This window comes from Sorex fumeus, unplaced genomic scaffold (genome assembly GCF_029834395.1).
Source record: "Sorex fumeus unplaced genomic scaffold, SorFum_2.1 ptg000006l, whole genome shotgun sequence".
In the NCBI taxonomy this organism is placed as follows: domain Eukaryota; kingdom Metazoa; phylum Chordata; class Mammalia; order Eulipotyphla; family Soricidae; genus Sorex; species Sorex fumeus.
The window spans coordinates 60,093,055-60,113,113 of NW_026606063.1; the positions used below are offsets into that span (position 1 = coordinate 60,093,055).

Consider the following 20,059-nt stretch of genomic DNA (forward strand, 5'->3'; position numbering starts at 1 on the left):
GGAGTTGAGTCCTTCCATTCTGGCTCTTTGTTACTGTCATGGGGATCTTGGGAAATTTACTCCCCATGGCCTGATCCTGATCCCTGAAGTCTTGTTGCTGGTGTCCCAGCTCAGGATGAACTGAGAAAGGGGGTGAAACTTGACCTGGAACTCCTTGCTCAGCCTGGTTTCCTCCTGCGCTGTGTGATGCTTTGTGGGCTGGTGGAGGTGCTTTGAGCTTTCCCTTTTCCCTTTCTGTGAAGCCAGGCCATGCTCAAAGCAAGAAAGGAAGAGCTAAACTAAATCTCAATAATCCAAGTTCCCAGGTAATTTTCTTTTCTCACTAGAAAGCCCGGGAAGGTATGATTTTTACAAATAACCCAGATTGTTCAGTTCTCTCTTATTTTGGATGTGCTTAGTATGTGTTTACCTAAGACTCAGTGTGTATTTGCTGGAACAGTGTCCTTTGAGGATTCTTTCGGGTTATTTCCTCAGAGATGCATTTTTGTAGGTGCTTGACATGCAGGACATTGCCCCCACTTTGGAATGAATTAGAGTCTGACAGGTCTTAGTGATGTGCTACAGAGTGATTCAGTCTCTGGCCAGGAGGCTAATGACAGACCGGGGGTTAAGGAGACCAGCTTCACACTCCAGCCATACTCCATACCCAGGAAGAGCATGGGCAGGGGCTGGGGGGGGGGAGGGGTGACACATGATTTTTGAAGTGGACTAAGAAGGGTTCCCCCACTGTCATCTGTCAGACTAATCAAGACAAGCCCGGAACTGGCTGAGTCAAGCACGTGGTTCCCGGAGTCCTATGTGATTTATCCAACCAATCTCAATACCCCAGTCGCTCCGGCACAGAACGGAATCCACCTCCCCGTCAATAACACAAGGACAGACGAAAGGGAATTCTTCTTGGCTTCTTACAACAAAAAGAAGGACAAGGGGGAAGGCAACGTTTGGATTGCAAAGTCGTCAGCAGGTGCCAAAGGTGAGTTGGGACCACCAGCCTCCTTCCCTGGAGATGCCTGCTGTGCTCTATTCATGGTCGGTTAGAGTGCAGGGATGCCTTTACACAAGGTGATGGTCTACTCTGAGTCCTGGAGGGAGCATCCAGAGCTACTGCCATCCTTTTAAATCTCAGTGTACCCAGAGCTTCTAATTTTGGATCTCTCACAGACGTCTTCCCTTCAGAGGTCAGATGCAATAGGAGGAATTCCCCGCCGACTTGACTGCTACAGAACTCTTCATGTGCTGCTCAGTACCGCCCACCCTAGCAACCTCTCTGGCAGGCACCCTACTTAGTCCCTGCTGCTCCTCTGCAGCCTGACTCAAGAGCCCTGAGCCCAGGGTTCCTCCTCAGTCACCCTCTTCTCTGCTCTGGAAACCTAAGCGTGACCAGCCCTGTTGGCCCTGTACTGGCGGAGTCAGACTTTCTCCAGCTGTTCCTCCTGCTTCCACTTGAAATCAGAGCTGCCCCCTTTTTGTAGTCTGTGTAACTGCTGTGCCCCTCCTGTCTTCCCCCTTTCACTCAGTGATGTCTGCTCCTGCTAGTTCCCACCCCAGCCCAGCATCTGGCTTCCCTGAGCAGTTAGAATAAGCTGCTCCTTGACGGCCGCAGAGTCCCCAGGATGTGAGCCTGCACCTCTGAGTGCCTGTCGGGTTTCGAACCTCACTCACTTCTCGCTTCTTCTGCTCACACTCTGGTGTCCCACAGAGACTCACTTCCACGGGTTACCCTGTGTCCCTCACACTGCACAGTTTCCTAGTTGGAGAAGGCACTTCTTGTTTTATATGACCTCTGTGCACAAGGCTTTCTAGTCTTCACTCTGGCTTTCACCTCTTCTTCCTTGAATTATCCGTCAGTTAAACCAAACTCCTTCTGAGCACCAAACACTGGTGATTGTCCATCTCCTTTACCACGATGTTCGCTCCCTTTATAAAGACCTTCTGCTTTGTTTAGTTGTGTGTGTGTGTCCTTACTCCCTCACACAAAGGCACATAGCAGAGCTATGTTGTATAAATGGACAGAATTAGACTTGTGTTTTTGTTTGGGGGGCATACCCAGCAATGCTCAGCAGTTATTCCTGCACTCAGGGAATCACTCCTGGCTGGGTTCGGGGGATAGTTTGGGATGCGAGGGATTGAACTTGACTAGGCAGCATGCAAGGCAAGAGCCTTGCCCACTGTACTATCTCTCTGGCCCCTGGACAAGATTAGATTTATAATACAATTTCAGGCTAAAATTATTGGGAATTTCTCAATATGATCAACACATAAGCCCAGCCCCTCTTTATAGCTGCCATAATATGCCCTTTTTAAAAACCATTTCCAGCTTTTTTTGTTGCCTTATAAGGCATCTGACCATTAGTACTCGTACCTCTCCCCACTCTAGTGGCCCATCACCCTCTTTCCCACCAACCATGAGACATAAAGGCATCACCTGGGAGCTCCAGAAACGAGAAGGATTGGCCCCTTGCCATGAGCCAGGTACCTCACCCACTTCTCTTTTCTCCCCTTATGACCTCCTCCCGAGTGTTGTTTTCTGGTATGGTACTGATGGCAAACGGGGAACTGGGAGAAGTAGATAACACAGTAATTCAGAGAACCCCTGTTAGGTTTAGGTAGAATCAGGAGACCAAAGTAGATTGTGTCACAAAAAAAACTGTGCCATGTTTTTTGATTGGTAAATGGGTGAACAAAATGCAGTGTGTCCCTGTAATCGTATTGTCCAGTCATGAAAGGAATGAACTGCTGACAGATGCTGTGATATGAGAGAACTATGGAATTATCATAAAGGAAATAAGCTAAATACAAAAAAGGTTGCAGGCTGTAGGAAGTTATTTATTGGAAACATCTAGAACAGGCAGTTTTATAGACACAGAAAGGAAAGTGCTGTCAACTGATAACGGGACAGGATTTGGGGGGCCGTGATGGTAAAACATTTTAAAACTTGTAGTAATGATTGTGTCAAACTCCAGAACTGACTAAAAGCCATTGATTTATGGTACGTACAGCTATCAATGTTATTTAAAGGAGGATAGTACTACTAATTATTTCAGGTTTATGGACACTTTACATCCAGGGTCTTGCAGGGAATGGCCTTCTTCATTTGTTGGGACACCCCAGCCTTGCCACCATCTCTCTGAGATACAGTGTTGGAAACAGGTTTGTCAGCAGCATGCAGGATGCAGTCTCTGCAGTTATAGAGTGGCATTTCCTTTTACAGTGCCTTACCTGGTAAAAATCTGGAGAAATGAAGTTGCATGGCTGGAGCCTGCAAAGATAACTTTAGCCTTATATGGAGCAAGAGTTAGATCCTGTTGGAGTTAGACCCTTCTGGGGAAGGTCGAGGGAGACTGGAGGAAGAAAGAAAAGAGGAAGTAGAGGCCAAAGTGATGGTACAACAAGTAGGGTGCTGGTCTTGCATGTGGCTGATCCAGGTTCCATCCCCAGTACCAGATATGGTCCCTAAGTCCCACCAGGAGTGAGCCCTGAGCACTTATGGAACCAGGAGTAAGCCCTGAGTACTTCGAGGTGTGCCACTACTTCCCCAGAAAGGGAAGGAGAGAGGGAGGGAGGGAGAGAGGAAGGGGGAGCAGGGAGGGAGGAAGGACAGGGCAGAGGAGGAAGGGAGGAAGGAAGAGAGAAAGGAAGGAAGGAAGGAGGGAGGGAGGGAGGGAGAGAGCTAGCCACCAAGTCTCCTTGCCACTATTTCCCTGCTGTTGGCATTGATTTTCTGTCGTTGTTCGGAGCTTTTTCTCTTGGGAGGAGCCAGACTGACTGTTCCAATTCTGCCCTATCAGGTGAGGGCATCCTCATCTCCTCGGAAGCTACAGAACTTCTGGATTTCATAGACAACCAGGGCCAGGTGCACGTGATCCAGAAGTACCTCGAGCGCCCCCTGCTCCTCGAGCCCGGACACCGCAAGTTCGACATTCGGTAATGATCTGTCCAGAGCTTGGATTTTTTTCTTGTAGAGAATGCAGGGGTGTGTAAGGAGAGGGCTGGCAAGGAATGCGAGGGATGTTTCCATGTGTTTAATATGTAGCCAGGATATGTGAGCATAGATGAATGGGACTCAGTTTCTATAGGAAATTTTTTATTGTTTCCTTTCTTTTTTTATTTCTTGGGTTTTGTTGTTTTGTTGGGCTGTACCCAGCTCAATGCTTGGGGGTTACTCCTGGCTCTACACTTAGAAATCACTGCTGGTGGTGCTTCAGGGTTGCCAAGGGATCAAGCCTGGATTGGCCATGTTCAAGGCAAACACCCTACCCTCTGTATGATCAGTTTCTACCACCCTTCACCCCCCGCCTATTTTTCTTTTCTCTTTGTAGAAAAATAATAAGATTGTAAATCTCAGACTGGGGATATAGCTCAGCAGTCAGATACTTGCCTTGCATGTGTGATGCCCTGGATTTGAGCCCATCCTCCCGCACCAGGAAAGGAGTATTAATTTCCTATCTTCATGTTCTCTTGAATAAAAATTATTTAGAGATCCAAGGAAATCATATGAATACATAGGGGTGACTTAGGGAAGAAGCTAAAAGGTATACATATAACATGTGAATCAAACCATGATTTCCCCCCCCCTTTCCCAAGGACACCCCACCAAATAGTATATCCTTACTATATGACTTATGTTCCTTCCTTTAAGGATTTCATGAACATCCATTAGGTTCTTTTTTTTTTTGAGTGGGGGTGGGGGTCACACCCAGCAATGCTCAAGGATTACTCCAGGCTCTGCACTCAGGAATTACTCCTGGTGGTGCTCGGGAGACCATATGGGATGCTGGGAATTGGACCAGGGTTGGCCGTATGCAAGGCAAATGCCCTACCCCCTCTACTATCTATCGCTCCTTCCCCAGGTTCTTTCGTTTTAATTTTCTCAGCAAAAGGTCTAGCATGGAGAAGACAATTGTCTGATGCTTTCTAAGGCTAACCAGCCCTTGGGACCTGAACAGGTAGGGTATTTGCCTTGCACATGACCAAACTGAGTTTGATCCCAGCATCATACAGGGTCCCCTGAATACCGACAAGAGTAATTTTTGAGTGCAGAGCCAGAAATTAGCCCTGAGCACCATTGGGTAGGTGACCCAAAGAACAAATAATGATGATAATAATAATAATAATAATAATGATAATAAAGCTCAACAGCCCTCTTCCTCCGCAGATTACCCTTGGCCTTGCCATCAAGGAGACTCATCTAATGACTTGCTGCTTCACCAGTCCTAGGTCAGGTTAGCTTTAAGGAGCAATCTTCTTCTTCAGATTATTAAGAGAGCAAACACAGAACACAGAGGTAACATAGATTAATTTTAAAAACTACCCACCCAGGCTAGGGAGACGGCTTACAGGGCTAGGATGCCAGAGGCAGTTCCTGGACATGACTCCCAGGCTACTGGAAACATAGAGAGATGGGGGGAGGTCACTCATTCCCGACTCTGTGCAAGCCTGGAGATTTCACTCACAAGTCCTGCATACCTGGGTTTTTCAGCAGATTCACTCATGGGTGAGTCTTGTCTGAGCCTGTGGCATCGACCAGGAGCACAGCAGCGACTGAGTCCTGGAGAATTTCAGCCACTGGGGCTCTGTAGGGGCAGGGAGGGGGACTCACCCATCCCCCTCTGGGTTGACCTGGATAAGACAGCCTGGCACGGAGTCTGGAGGCATCTCTATAGTGTATCATTCTGTGCTCTCTTCCAAAAGATTTATTTATGAGGCCAGCCTTTGCTATCTTGGCTTAGCTCCTGTAACTTTAGCACCAGCCACCTTCCAGCAAAGGCTGGGGAGATGATGTGTGTGTTGCAGGAAATCTTTGGATACCTTGAGTAAACCAGTGTTTGATTGACTTGCAGGAGCTGGGTCTTGGTGGATCATCAGTATAACATCTACCTCTACAGAGAGGGAGTGCTTCGAACTGCTTCAGAACCCTATCATGTTGATAATTTCCAGGATAAAACCTGCCATTTGACCAATCACTGCATTCAAAAGGAGTACTCAAAAAACTATGGCAAGTATGAAGAAGGGAACGAAATGTTCTTTGAAGAGTTCAATCGGTACCTAACAAGTACTTTGAATGTCACACTGGAGAGTACTATCTTACTCCAAATCAAGCATATAATAAGGTAACTTCATTGTCTCTTTTGGAAGATTGTGCCTCTCAGGTTTTTCTATTTAAAGACCTAAGAATAAAATTTATCTGTTACATTGCTTTATTTTCTCTTAAATATGGACAAGTTCTATGATATCACTTCTTATACTGCCAATTTATGTCTTTCTCTTTATATTTATTTTATTTGAACAGATTTTTAAGGTGTAATTAGTTTTATTAATATTTTCAAAAAGTCCATTTTTGCTTTACTTTCTTTTATTGTTTTCAGTTTCTTTGATTTATGCTCTTTATTTTTTGCATGCTTCTGATGACAAGGTGTTGATTATGTTTTTATTTTCTTCATTTTTTTTTCTTTTTGTACCACATCCAGCAGAGGGACCACGTGGTATAGAGGATCGAACCGGAGCTCCAGCATGCAAAGCTGTCTCTTTATTTATTTATTTTTATAGAATCACCATGAAATACATGTAGTTACAAAGCTGTTCACGTCGGGTTTCAGTCATACAATGTTCTATCACCTGTCCCTCTGTACATTTCCCATCACCAGTGTCTCCAGTTTCCCTTCCCCCAACCTCCACCTCCCACGAATCTGCCTCTATGGCAGGTACTTTACTTCTTTCTCTCTTCTTTTGGGCATTATGGTTGCTGTACAGGTACCAAAAGGTTATGATTGTTCCTTTTCAGCATGCACCTCTTATCCAGAGTTGATCATTTCCAACTCTCATTGTCAACAGTGATCCCGTCTCCATCCCAACTGCCTTCTCCCCCAGCACTTGAGGCAGGCTTCCAACTGTGTACCAATCCTCCTGGCTCTTGTTTCTATTGTCCCTGGGTATTAGCCTCATACTATATGAGGCTTTTCATATAGCATAAATGAGTGCAGTCATTCTGTATCCGTCTTGCTCCTTCTGACTCATTTCACTCAGCATGATATTCTCCATGCCCAACCATTTATAAGTGAATTTCATGACTTTGTTTTTCCTGGTAAAGCCAGCTCTTTAGTCCTTTGAGCTATCTTTCAGCCATGGTCTGACCGTAATTTTGTCAGGGAGTGGGGCATTCAGATCTTACCCAATGGTCTTCAGAAGATACTTCTGCCACTGTGCTTGGAGAATCATATGAAGTACCAGGGCTCACACCAAAGTGGGTGGCATACAAGGCAAACCTTGAACCTATGCTAAATCCTTCCATTATGGAGAAGAAGAGCATTGGTCTATACTTGTGTATTTGTCTTTATTTTTTTCTTACTTGTATCTGGTTTTACTCCAAATATTTTGAAGATATGTTATTATTAAGTACATATACAGTAGAGTTATTTCTCTCCCAGGGGAATTGACCACTTTGTAATTATGTCATTTTTGTCATTTTGTCATTATTTTTTTTAAGTTCTATTTTGTTTAATATTAATAGAGTCAAAACAGCTTTCTTTTAATTAGTGTCTATCATATCTCTCTTTTTTTTCTTTTTGGGTCACACCCAGTGATGTATAGGGGTTACTCCTGGCTCTGCACCCAGGAATTACTCCTGGCGGTGCTCAGGGGACCATATGGGGTGCTTAGAATCTAATCCGGTTTGACCATGTGCAAGGCAAACACCCTACCCGCTATGCTATCACTCCAGCCCCTATCATATCTCTTTCTAGTCTTTACATCTACTGTATTATAATTTACTCTATTTTTTTTAATTATTATTATTGTTGTTACTTTGGGGTCACACCAACCATATGGGGTGCCGGGGATTGAACCCAGGTCGGCCACATATGAAGCAGATGCCCTCCCCACTGTACTATCTCTCTGGCCACCTATTCTATTAGGAAAGTGAGTTTCTAATAGATACTGTATAGTTGAGGTATTTTTTTCTATTTTTGTTTTGTTTTGAGGGGTTTGGACCTATAGCTGGTGGTGCTCAGGGACTACTCCTGACTTTGTGCTCAGGGATCACTCCTGGTGGCACTTGGGCACTATATGTGGCGTCAGGGATTGAACTGGGATCTGCAAGGCAAGTGCCCCTGCCTGCTCTACTATCCCTCCGGATCACGCCATCGATTTCAGCATTTCTTTCTTTGAGAGTGTTGGGAGTTTGGGCCTCATTTGGCAGTGCTTGGGTCTTATCCATGGCTCTGGGCTCAGGGATCGGTCCTGGCCTAATGGGTCCAGTATGTTGAAGAAAGAATTCCTATTTAGGGTGGGAGAGTTTCTTGATGTTCTGTTCTCTACCCACCCTCCCCTCTTTCTTCTGTGCAGTTGAGAGGATGGTCACTTATGTCCTATAAATGCTTTTTTTGGCACTTATGTTACGGACTCCCACCCCCCACCAGTCTCCCTCTAACTTTCCACTTGAGCTGAAAAAAAATTTACTGCATAAAAAAAAAAGTTCTTTAACGCAAATTTTAATCTTGAGAAGAGAAAGAATAATTTGTGTGTGTGTTCTGGGTTTTTTTTCTATGGATTAAAATATAGTCTTTCTGGGTCAGAGTGATAGTACAGTGGTAGAGCATTTGCCTTGCATGTGGCCAACCAGGATTCAATCCTCAACATCCCGTTTGGTTCCCTGAACCCCCCACCTCCCAGGAAGAATTTCTGGTTGAGAGTCAGGAGTAACCCCTGAGACTCACCAGGTGTGCCCATCCCCCACCCTACCCCAGAATACTTTTTTCATTTTTTCTTCCATGGTATTGTTGGGTTTTTCCTTTTTCTGTTTCGCCAACTATTTTTTTTTTGCCCATTTCTCCTTTCTTTTTTTTTTTTTTTGCCAACTATTAACTTCTAAAACATTCCTCAGACAATATATATTTTTTTCAATGTTGCAATTTACAGGCTTGACCCCTAGGATGTCACACATGCAATGTAGACCCTTTACCACTCAATTGCATACCTGACTTAACTGATAATATTTTTAAAAGCTATTCTAATTAAAACAGAAGTTTAGAGCATTCTCTCATAGAATGAAATAAGATACGGAAATAAATGGTGACTGCCTAATGTAGCTTAAAGATGAGTAGGAGAAGACCTATTCATCTAAAACCAGAGCACTGGTGGATATGCCCCTATCCCACCTGCCCACCAAAACCCATCAATTGGGATATTGGTGCTCTGGTTTTACTCCTGACTCTGGTGTTCGGGGATTAAACCAGGGTCTGTGCGTGCAAGTCAAGTGCCTTAACCCTGGACTGTCTCTCTGGTCCCTCCAATTGGTTCTTTTTTTTTTTTTTTTTTTTTTGCTTTTTGGGTCACACCTGGCGGTGCACAGGGGTTACTCCTGGCTCTGTACTCAGGAGTTACTCCTGGTAGTGCTCAGGGAACCATATGGGATTCTAGGAATCGAACCTGGGTCGGCCACGTGCAAGGCAAACGCCCTACCCGCTGTGCTATCTCTCCAACCCCCAATTGGTTCTTAAGGGAGTTGCTTTTCCAGATTATTTCTAAAGTTTTAAAAAAATATATTGGGACCACACCCATTCTGTTCTCAGAGCTTTCTCCTGGCTCTGTGCTCAGGAATTACTCCTGGCAGGCTTGAGGAACTATATGGGGTGCTAGAGATAGAACATGGATATTTCTAAACATTTTGACGTGCCTAGAAAAGTAATTTGGTGTGGGAGATGGTAAAAAGAAAGAAAAAATCATGTAAAATGAAATAAAAATTCATGATAAGTGAAATAATTAACAGTATTGAAAAAGACAGGGAGGGAGGGAGTTAGGAAGGGAGGAAGAGAGGAAGGGAAGGAAGGAGGGAGGGAGGTTGGGATTACATGCCCAATCTCAAGTACAGAGTTCTCAGTGCTCCACAGGCAGGCGTCTGGTTGTGCTGAGGAAGTAGCTGGAAGGGCTGAAGCTCACGCGTGATGCGTGATGTGTGGGTGCCCACATTCAGTCCCGGGCACACCTGTTCCTTGGAGCTCTGTGGGTAGCAGCCCCCACGCACTGCGGAGTGTGGTCTCCCAAAAATAGAGTCCTGGTTCAAAATCTCTCTTAGAAGGCAACCCCATGTAGTTGAGTACATGAGAGACGTTCCCCACATCTCTCTTTTAAACATGCAGCTGTGTAGAAGGTGGCACCTCTGATGCTCTTAATGTCATTGTGCCTTATTTCATTTTTGGAGATTAGTCACCCTTCCCCCTTGCTGTCATTGCAGCCAGTGGCAGATAGATCGGTGCAGGCTGGCCCCAGAGAACATTCCATGGAGCCAAATGGGCAGTAGGCTGGATCCTCAAGCCTCTTGGACTCATACTCTGGGGCATTCAGACAATGACTGAACTGCCTATCAATGTTTCTCAGAGCATATTTCCACAGCAAAAGGGACACAACTCTATTTTCTCCCATCAGTTAGTTGAGGGGGGGAAAATGATGGGGGATCTTCTTAAAACAAATGGCATATATGGTTCATGAAGAATAGGTTCACAGTGATCATGGATCATGAGTGAATCCATCTGCTGGCTTCCTTTCATAACCCTCTCTGCACTCGCAACACAAAGGATTTTTGACTCAGCTGCATAGACCCTCTGTGACTTAGGGAGGCTGTGCTCAACACTCTAGCATCAGGGATGGGATTCGGGGAGTTTGAGAATTGGGTATCAGGGCTGGGATTCAGGAATTTTGAGAATTGCTGCTATTCTGGAAAAGCAGCCTCTTCTAGTAAGACCAAGAGTGGCTACCAACTCTTGAGCGAATTTAGTGATGGGCTTAAATAATCTATTGGTAATAAATGTAAAAGAGAATGAAGTCAAATGCAGTTGTTTTGGATAGTGGCCAGGGGCAGAGTGATAGTTGATATGCTGAAAAGTATCGTATGCCAGTGGCCAGGTGAAGTCCCCAATACCATATAGTTCCTGAACATTGCCAGGTGTGACCCAAACACCACCACGCCCCCCCCCCCAAAAAAAAGATCACAAACAAACAAGAAAATAGCAAGCACACACCCTGTGTCAGGCGGGAGAGGGGACCAGTTCTGGCCTGATTTGAGGTCCCTGGCCCCACTTCTAAGAAAGTAGGGATGGAGTCAGGCAGTTCTGGGGATCGAACTCCAGACTTCATACCTGGTAGGCATGTGCTGTGCCACTGGACCCATCTCGCAGGTCTGGCAGCTGATTTCTGTTGAGTATGTGAGCCGAGTCCTTGTCCCATGTGCCTGTTCTTAGGGAGCTGTCCCCTTCCACCCACAGAAGCTGCCTTCTGAGTGTGGAGCCTGCCATCAGCACCAAGTACCTCCCATACCAGAGCTTCCAGCTCTTCGGCTTTGACTTCATGGTGGACGAGGAGCTGAAAGTCTGGCTCATTGAGGTCAATGGCGCCCCAGCTTGTGCTCAGTAAGTCCAAACACCATACTCAGAGTTGGGATCCCAGCTGGGAGGCACGCTCACTTCCAGGGCCCAGATCTTCAGGCCTGGTCTTTGGATCCCTGTACACTGCAGGCAGGATGGAGTAGTGAGCGGCGCCTTGGGGATATATGTGTGTGTGGCTGTGTTATTCCCTTGACCCCCTCTGTGCATGGGGGCACTTGATCTGATCGGGTGGTTAGTGGGCACCACAGGAGGGACCCAGAGCGTGACCTCCCCTGTGTCACTGTGAGCAGGGCTGGGGGTTGGGGGCCTATAACTCGGTTGGACATCCCAAGTGATACAGATTTTCAAATGTGTTTCAGGAAGCTTTATGCAGAACTGTGCCAGGGCATCGTGGACATAGCCATATCCAGTGTCTTCCTGCCTCCAGAGGAAGAGCAGCCGCCGATCCCTCCAGCTGCCTTCATCAAGCTGTGACGTGCCTCTGCAGCAGAAGCAACCCTGGGGGTCTGCCTGTAGGGGCGAGTGGGGCGAGGCCCAGCGCTTGGGGGCCAGGGAACTTGAAGAGAAAGAAGGCAGCTTCCTCCCCAAGGAGTGGGGGAGACGGGCCAACAACGACTGAGATTTGAAAACGGGGGCAAATTTCTTCAAGGGGGGAAAACAAAATAGAACAAAATATTCTTCTGGGTGAGGGAGGAGGGGACTGACCATGGAGCTGCCCCATCCTTTTAAGCAGCACCAGATCTACTTCCACAGCAGCCTCCCCAGGCTTGTGGCCCACTGCGCCGCCGCCAATAGTTGATATTTCTTCTGCCCGCTGCAGCCTTAGTGCCTTACCCCCTACCTCCACCCCATGTTACCCTTCAGTTCTGGGGCACAGATGGGATGTTAGAACGTTCTGGAAGTTGCTGGTGTGTTCCCGGCTCAGCCCCCACCCCAACACAATGCAGCACCGCGAGAATTGGGACAAGCATGCACCAACGGTCCTTGGCCTTGTGTGTCACCTTACTCCAGGCACCTAGAAGTGCTGGGGTGGGCTGGACATGAGGCCACAGAGGCTGCCCGTGGTCTGCTCCCTGCATGTGTCAGACACTGTGAGAAAGCCCCCCTCCAGCCTCTGAGCATCCAATAAGCATGAGAGAGAGAGAAAACAGGATGTCTTGCTGTCTTACTGATGTGGAGAGGGTGGGGCTTTGAGATATGGCTCTCAGTTCTCTGTGTTCCAGTCTGAACTCTGCACTTTTTCTATAAGCTCCTTTCCCTCTTTTTGTTTGTTTTGACTTTAAAACAAACCAACAACAACCCTCTGGTGTGGGTCAAGGAAAAGGCAACACCCTACTTCCTGGCTGTGCTTCCTGGTTGGCCGAAGGATCTTCCTGTGAGACAGAGGGAGCTTCCTTCAGGCGCAGGGGAGCTTTTGGGCCCTTTAGTTCTTCCAGACAACTTCTGCAGATTTCATAGGGGGTTGGGGAACAAAACGAAAATTATTGACTAGCCAGTCTAGGTATAGGGAGTAAAGGCATGATGTCAGGGGATGTTGAGGAAGGCTCATTTGGCTCGGGCTGAATGGGAAAAATGCTTTTCTAGAACAAAAGCCCTAGTGAGTGAGTGCCCAGAATAGAGAAGGTGTAATTGGCATCAAGAGCAAAATGAAATGATGTGTGGTCAGGGTCGGTCCTGGAGGCCCAGTACAGTCAAAAGGCATTTGGGGACTTGTGGGCATTTAACAGGAACCCACAGCTATGGAGAAATGTGGGGAATTGGGTTCTTGGCAGGTTCTGCATAAAGACAGGTTTGTGTGATAGGCCAGGCCGAATCTATACAATTCTAGAATTGTTTGGCTCCCACAGTGCTGACTCAGAAGCCAGGCACCGGAATTCTTAGGACCTTGGCAGATTTTCTGAGAAACACGAATCCAAGAAAATGAGTGACAGGTGTGAGCAGTCAGACCTTTGAAAGGAAGTCATCCCTCTCATTGTGTTGTGTTGGGTGCATGTTTCCAGTTGGATGGCACGGGGGATGGTCAGCACAGAACTGGCCCAGGCCCTTCCATGATGCCCTCGGCACAGGCATTCAGCCCTCACTCCCTAGCTGCTCTCTATGTGTGGTCCATGTTGTATTGCCCATCGCTGCAGGGGGTGTTGTGGATTTGTGGGTGTCAGTTCCCAACTTGGCTCTGTCTTTGGGCTGCATGGCATTAGAGGAGCCTGCTAGTCTCTCCGTGCCTTAGTTTCTTATCCTGTGGAAGTGATCATTTCCTGACCCATGGACTACCTCAGGGGTTTTTGATGAGGACAGGTGAGATTAGGGTGACACCAGAACCTTCAGTGTCAAGGTTCTTCATGCAGACCATCTGCTGGAAATCACCGGGCAAGCTTCATTTTTTGGTTTGTTTGTTTGTTTGTTTTAATGCTGGAGTCTGCATGTTTCCTCCCGCCCCTGTCGAGTGAAGTCGGAGTCTCGGGCCTCAGCATGCTTCAAGACATCTGCTCAGGAAGGAAGGACAAGCCTTGTCTTCAAAGAATCAAGCCAGGGTGAGGGCTCTAAATTGGCTTCTTTGGAAAGGGTAGGCACTTGTTAGAGAATGACGCTGTTGACGTGTATTTCTGCACTATCTAAGCAGCTTCTCTTTGCTTCTCATTATCGCATCTGGAAACATAGGCATGCTTCCCCTCCCACCAACAGTCCAGGAATCCTTGACAACAAATGTAAACAGATGTGAACTCATAGACCCACTGAAGGGGTGTCAAAGTTACCCATGAATCATGAGAAAAGCCCCTTCTTACACAGAGAATGCCTGTGGTCAGCACATACTCCGTTTTCTCCAGACCGCTGAAGTGTCTCCGTGTACCTGGCATGCTGTACTAAGTGTGCTAAGTGTGCTTCAGTCTCCACCAGTCTGGAGAGTCTCAGAAAGCTGGAAGGGATGAGTCCAACCTGCAGGAGGCAGTGAAGTTAACATGAAGTTAACATGCAGGGACTTGGCAGGGAATGGCTTTGCAGTGATCATGGTGGGCGCCTGTACTGAAGAGGACAGGTGACAATGGAACTCCTCCAGCACTGGGGTGCTGTGGAGAGAACTCAGTGATATCTTTGTCTCTGATCCTGGACATAATTGGTGCTTTAGAAGAAATGAACTTCTGAAGTGCAAGGTGATTTTATGAATGTCTAAAATGCCTGGAGCATTAAAGTTAACAATCTTTCAAGTATTTTGTCCCCTTTGGTTCTCTCGTCCACTCATGAGTATGGCCTCTCTCTCCTTGGATATCACTGGATGTTTGAGTCCATTATCCTTTGTGCAGTAGGTCAAATAAAGTAGGTCCTTTCTATAAAGGACCACAGTGGGAATAGACTAGACTTTGCAAGCTGTGTAGGGTCTTGATTGCATATTGTTTGCCCCTTACATAAGAAAATGGGGGTATAGAGAGAGATACTTGCCTAAATAAGAAGAGAGGGGCGAGGGTTATGGAGAGATACACTTGTCTTGCACATGGCTGACCCAGGTTCAGACCTTAACATCCCGTATGGTCCCTCATGCACTGCTGGGAGTAAGCCCTGAGAATAATCAGGTGATGCCCCAAAACCAAAATAAAAAGAGAGGGGCCCAGAGCAATAGTACAGCAGGTAGGACATTTGCCTCACACACAGCCAACCCAGGCTTGATCAATCCCTGGCATCCCATATGGTCCCCCAACACCACCAGGAGTTATTTCTGAGTTCAGAGCCAGGAGTAACCCCTGAGTATCACTGGTTATGACCCAAAAGGCAAAAAAAAAAAAGAATGTAAAATTTTAGCTTACATATCTTACAAAAACAAATCATATGGAGTCTGATTGCAGATCCCAGCATCTTGCTCCAGAATAAGGTCACAGATTGCCCATTTGAAACTGATTAACAGGGTTAATCATGGGGACCCTTGTAGCTGTCAGTTGAGGCCGTTGTTTCTCTCCTGTCATGTGTATATGAAACATGGTGCAGATGAGATGAAAGGAGAGTTACGTGTGCTTCCAACGTGGAGTGACGTTGAAAGGCATCTGAAACGAAGTAGCTTTCACAGCTAGATAACCAGAAAATCTTTGCTGAGAGTTCAGTAGAGCCATATGCCCGTCCGTAAGTCTCACATATCTCACACTTGATTATAGGTAGCACTGTAGCACTGTCCTCTTGTTGTTCATCGATTTGCTTGAGTGGGTGCCAGTAATGTCTACATTGTGAGACTCGTTACTGTTTTTGGCATATTGAATATACCACAGGGAACTTGCCAGGCCTTGCCGTGTGGGCGGTGTACTCTCAGTAGCTTGCCAGGCTCTCTGAAAGGGACAGAGGAATCGAACCCGGGTTGGCTGTGTGCAAGGCAAATACCCTACCCGCTGTGCTATCAGTCCAGATTATAGGTAGAAAAGACTTAATTTCTATGAATGGTAGCTGACTTGTAACATCTTGTGTGACGAGACTGATTCCTTTGGTCTCTTTCCCAGTGTCTGGCTTGGCTGCCTTCCCTGGTTGCTTCCACTTCTGTCACAGTAAAGGCACCAGGAACACTGGCTCAAGCATCTCACTCAGAGCAGTTTTTTGATGTCCCATGAAACAAAGTCCCTAAACTCTGAAGACTAGAATATAAGAATGCACAAACCCAAACAGGCAGCCTCTTCAGATCCTGAGCACAGACAGTACACAAAACTTGGGGCACTTTTTCTAGGTACATGTTTCATGTAGCGTCTTAAAAAAAACTGAGGGTCTCCCATGGTCCCAGGGGTTCACTAAGCATTTAAATACACGTTCTGCCCAGGCATTCCGAAAGACAGAGGAAAATTAGCCCATCCCCTGATGTATTTGGTGACGTGGCCAAATTTGAAGAGTTTTGCGAACAGCAAATTCACATGAGAGGGCCTCAGAGGAAAACGTGAGCCCCTGTGAAACCCTTTCCTTTCTTAAAACCTAGGAGAGCCAGCAGGAAATTAGCCAGAGACTTGGTGACAGTCCTGGAAAGATGTAATGGGAAATAGTTGTGTCTCCATGAAAACAGCACATTCTGTGACACTTCAACTGGCTCCATTTTCATCCCTCTCACCCCAGTCCACTGGGCCCTGGAAATGAACAGTCCCCATGGCCATGGTGAAGTCCAGCAGTCTGGAAGAGTGGAGTGACTTGGAGCTCCTCTAGACCATCACAGCTGGGCAGGGTGTTCTAGAGGTAGAACGTGTGCTCTGCATGGACATGGCCTGAGCTCAGTTCCCAGCACCACCAAAGAAGCGGGGATGGTTGGAGAGTTTAACAGGGAAAGCACTTACCTTGCACACAAACAACCTGGGTTCAATCCTCAGCACCACGGATGGTCCTCTGAGCCCCAGCAGGAGTGACCCCTGAACACAAAGCCAGAAGTAAGTCCTGAGCACTGCCAGGAATGGCCCCTGAGCCAAAAGCAAACCCGAAACCAAAAGAAATAGGGTAAGTGGGTGCCCAAAAAGTTCACCTAGTTGGGGATATTAGCACTTTTGTGGTAGGTGTGCTGTCATTATATTGTAGCCCTAACATACAACCATTTACACTACTGTAAGCTCATGTTACTTCATGGAATGAAGAATATGTATACTTTGCTTCAGTGGTATGGCAAGGAATACAGCTGGCTTCCAAAAATACATATTTAACTATTCACCCAATGTTTTAAGAAAAGTGCATTCTCAGTAAACAGCCATTATGTGACCCCTCTGACAGGTCCTTGTAAGCCCCCTTCTTTAAGATCTCCTGCTTATTTGCTTTCTTGGGAGTGTGTCTGCTTTTGAACAGCTTGTTCCCCAGGTGTGAAAAATAATCAGAAATGGTTTGAAATGTCAACTTCCTGAGGTATCTCCACGAGTGGGAACAAGGCTTTGTGAAGCTTCAGCACAAGCCTGCAAACATGCGCTCTCTCTCTCTCTCTCTCTCTCTCTCTCTCTCTCTCTCTCTCTCTCTCTCTCTCTCTCTCTCACTCTCTCTCACACACATACACGCACACATGCACTCACACACACACCCAGCCCACTAGCATGTGCAGAGGACACCTGGATCCCCTGTTTACCTCAGGCCAACCAGGGCAGTGCAGCAGGAGGTGGAGACTGCACTGACTCTGGCCCAGCTAGGTTTACAGGAGTTAACCCCTTTTGAAAACAGAAAGATTTGATGGTCCCAGGAAGTTAAGAAATCTTTCTTTAATCATTTTCTACCACTCAGCTAACTGAGCACAGAATTCATAGCCAACACAGCAAAAAAGATGGGATTTATTAAATTAGTTCAGGAAAACAGCAATAATCAACCCTGGAGAGGTCATTTTGGAAAACAATTTGGACACTCCTCAAAAACCTAGGAATTAAGGCTCTATGTGAACCCGCAATTCTACTTCTGGGCATCTACCCCAGGACCCAAAAACTCTGTTCAGAAAGACTTCTGCGCTCTGATGGTCATCGCGGCAGTATTCACAATAGGCAAAGTCTGAAAACAACCCAGTGTCTAAGAACAGATGATTGAATAAAGAAACAATGGTGTACATAAACAATGGAATACTCCCGGATTTTCAAAAAAAAAAAAAGATCATATAATTACTGCCACATATGGATTTGTTGAATGAAGTTAGGAAAGGGACAGACACATTGATTTCTCTCATATGTGGGATATAAAGAAACAGTAGGAGACTAACAAATGCCCAAGGGCAACAGAAACTAAGAATTAGTCTAAAGTAAGAAGCTGGGGCAGGGGGCTGGGGTGGGGAATAGGATGCCAGGGAGTACAGAAGCTGAGACAATGGTGTAGGTTTATGACACTCCGATAGAGAGTGTGATGTTGGAATGATTTATGCAAGAAGCCATACCATTAACATTATTGTAAACCATAGTGCCTAAAATAAAATTTAATTTAAAAAATATTAATAGGAGCCTTGAGCCCCCCCCATTAAAATCAAATTAAATCAAATTAAATTTAAAAAATACTATTAGGGCTGGAGCGATAGCACAGCGGGTAGGGCGTTCGCCTTACACGCGGCCAACATGGCCGACCCGAGTTCGATTCCTCCGCCCCTCTCGGAGAGCCCGGCAAGCTACCGAGAGTATTCGATATGCCAGACACAGTAACAACAAAGTCTCCAATGGAGACGTTACTGGGCCCGCTCGAGCAAATCGACGATCAACGGGAGGGCCTTTACCTTTTTATTAGGAGCCTTTAGCCCCCCCCCCTTTTTTTCTTTTTTTTGGGTCACACCCAGCGATGCTCAGGGGTTACTCCTGGTTCATGCACTCAGGAATTGCTCCTGGCGGTGCTCTGGGGACCATATGGGATGCTGGGAATTGAACCTGTGTGGGCCATGTTGGCTGCGTGCAAGGCAAACGCCTTACTCACTGTGCTATCGCTCCAGCCCAGCCTCCCATTTTTAATAACATGTAGAACTAGTCAGAATACGCAAGGAAAGAGAAAATACTATAAATCAAGTGGACACATAGCAGATATCTATAGAAACTTCCACCTAATAAATACACACGGAAAATTCTCTGAAACAGACCATATGCTGAACCATAAAACAAGCCTCAATTTTTTTTAAAAAAAAAAAGTTAATGCTTGAAATCACACTGTAAATGTTCTCTGACAACAGTGGAATAAAATTAGAAGTCATTAATATATTTGGATAAACCACAAACTATGTTGAACTTAAAATCACAGTTGTAAATAACCCAATGTCCACAGGTATTTTTCTTCCAGTGTGTGAAATAACTTTTACAGTCCTTAAAACAATAAAGACACTATGTTCATAAAAAAATTCATAAAAATTCAATTTCTATAGAATATACTATATATACTATAAAATATACTATAATGTAGAATATACTTTATAGAATATGATTATCTGGACCCCCCTAAAGAAAAACACAACATTATATGCGTGCAGTAAGGCTGCCTAAAAACAGTTCACTTCTGGACTGATTCTTAAAACATACCATCCCACAAATCTGCACTTGGTTCAAAGTTTGGAGTATTGTCCTTAGCATGTATTCTTGCACTCTTTTGTCCATTTTAATACACATACAGATTGCTTATGAGTTGATGGCCAATTGGTTCATCAGCCTTTTCTGCAACCTCATCAGCAGGACAGCAGGTCTTTCTCTGTCTTTTTCCGAGGTCTTTTTTTTTCAAGACCCTTCAAAGAACAATTTTTACAAATTTTCTTTCACTGAAATATTTTTTGATGATCCCATTAGCCAGTTAGTGATAACAAGCAATATAAAATAAATGACTGTGGGCTTGCTACAGATAAGGCTTGAGGCATGGTTGGGAAGATGGAGACAACAGTGGAGAGGTGACGGTCAGGGGTTGGTCCTGGAATATTGAATACCTGTAACAAGTCATCATAAACACCTTTGTATGCCATGGTGTTTAAATAAAGTGTGTGTTAGGGGGGGGAGACCCTGCAGGAATGGAGGCACATTATCCTCATAAATCATAAACCCTAAATCTTTACCAAAAATTCCAAAACAAATATTCTTTGTAGTTAGGTCCTGATCTGCAGGAGGAGTCTCTCCTGAAGCACTAGACCATGTTTAACCTGTTCATTCAAATCACACTCCCTAATCTCAGACTTGTGCCTCTGCAAGGAAGTATGAGCTGACAGACCAAGGACCTAGCTCTACACTCAAAAATTAGGAGATGGACAGGTTTGGAAATGG

At 45.8% G+C, this 20,059-nt stretch overlaps 1 protein-coding gene across 1 annotated transcript in view; it reads left to right on the top strand.

Annotated features, from left to right (window-relative positions):
* Positions 1-14,578, top strand: part of TTL (tubulin tyrosine ligase) — a 28,512-nt gene extending 13,934 nt beyond the window's left edge. Inside the window, exons 3-7 of the mRNA XM_056128870.1 lie at positions 741-973; positions 3,789-3,924; positions 5,841-6,110; positions 11,256-11,399; positions 11,735-14,578. Coding sequence (XP_055984845.1) covers positions 741-973; positions 3,789-3,924; positions 5,841-6,110; positions 11,256-11,399; positions 11,735-11,849 — 898 coding nt within the window. The 3' untranslated portion in view covers positions 11,850-14,578. The remainder of the gene's footprint in view (positions 1-740; positions 974-3,788; positions 3,925-5,840; positions 6,111-11,255; positions 11,400-11,734) is intronic.
* Positions 14,579-20,059: the final 5,481 nt, after the last annotated feature.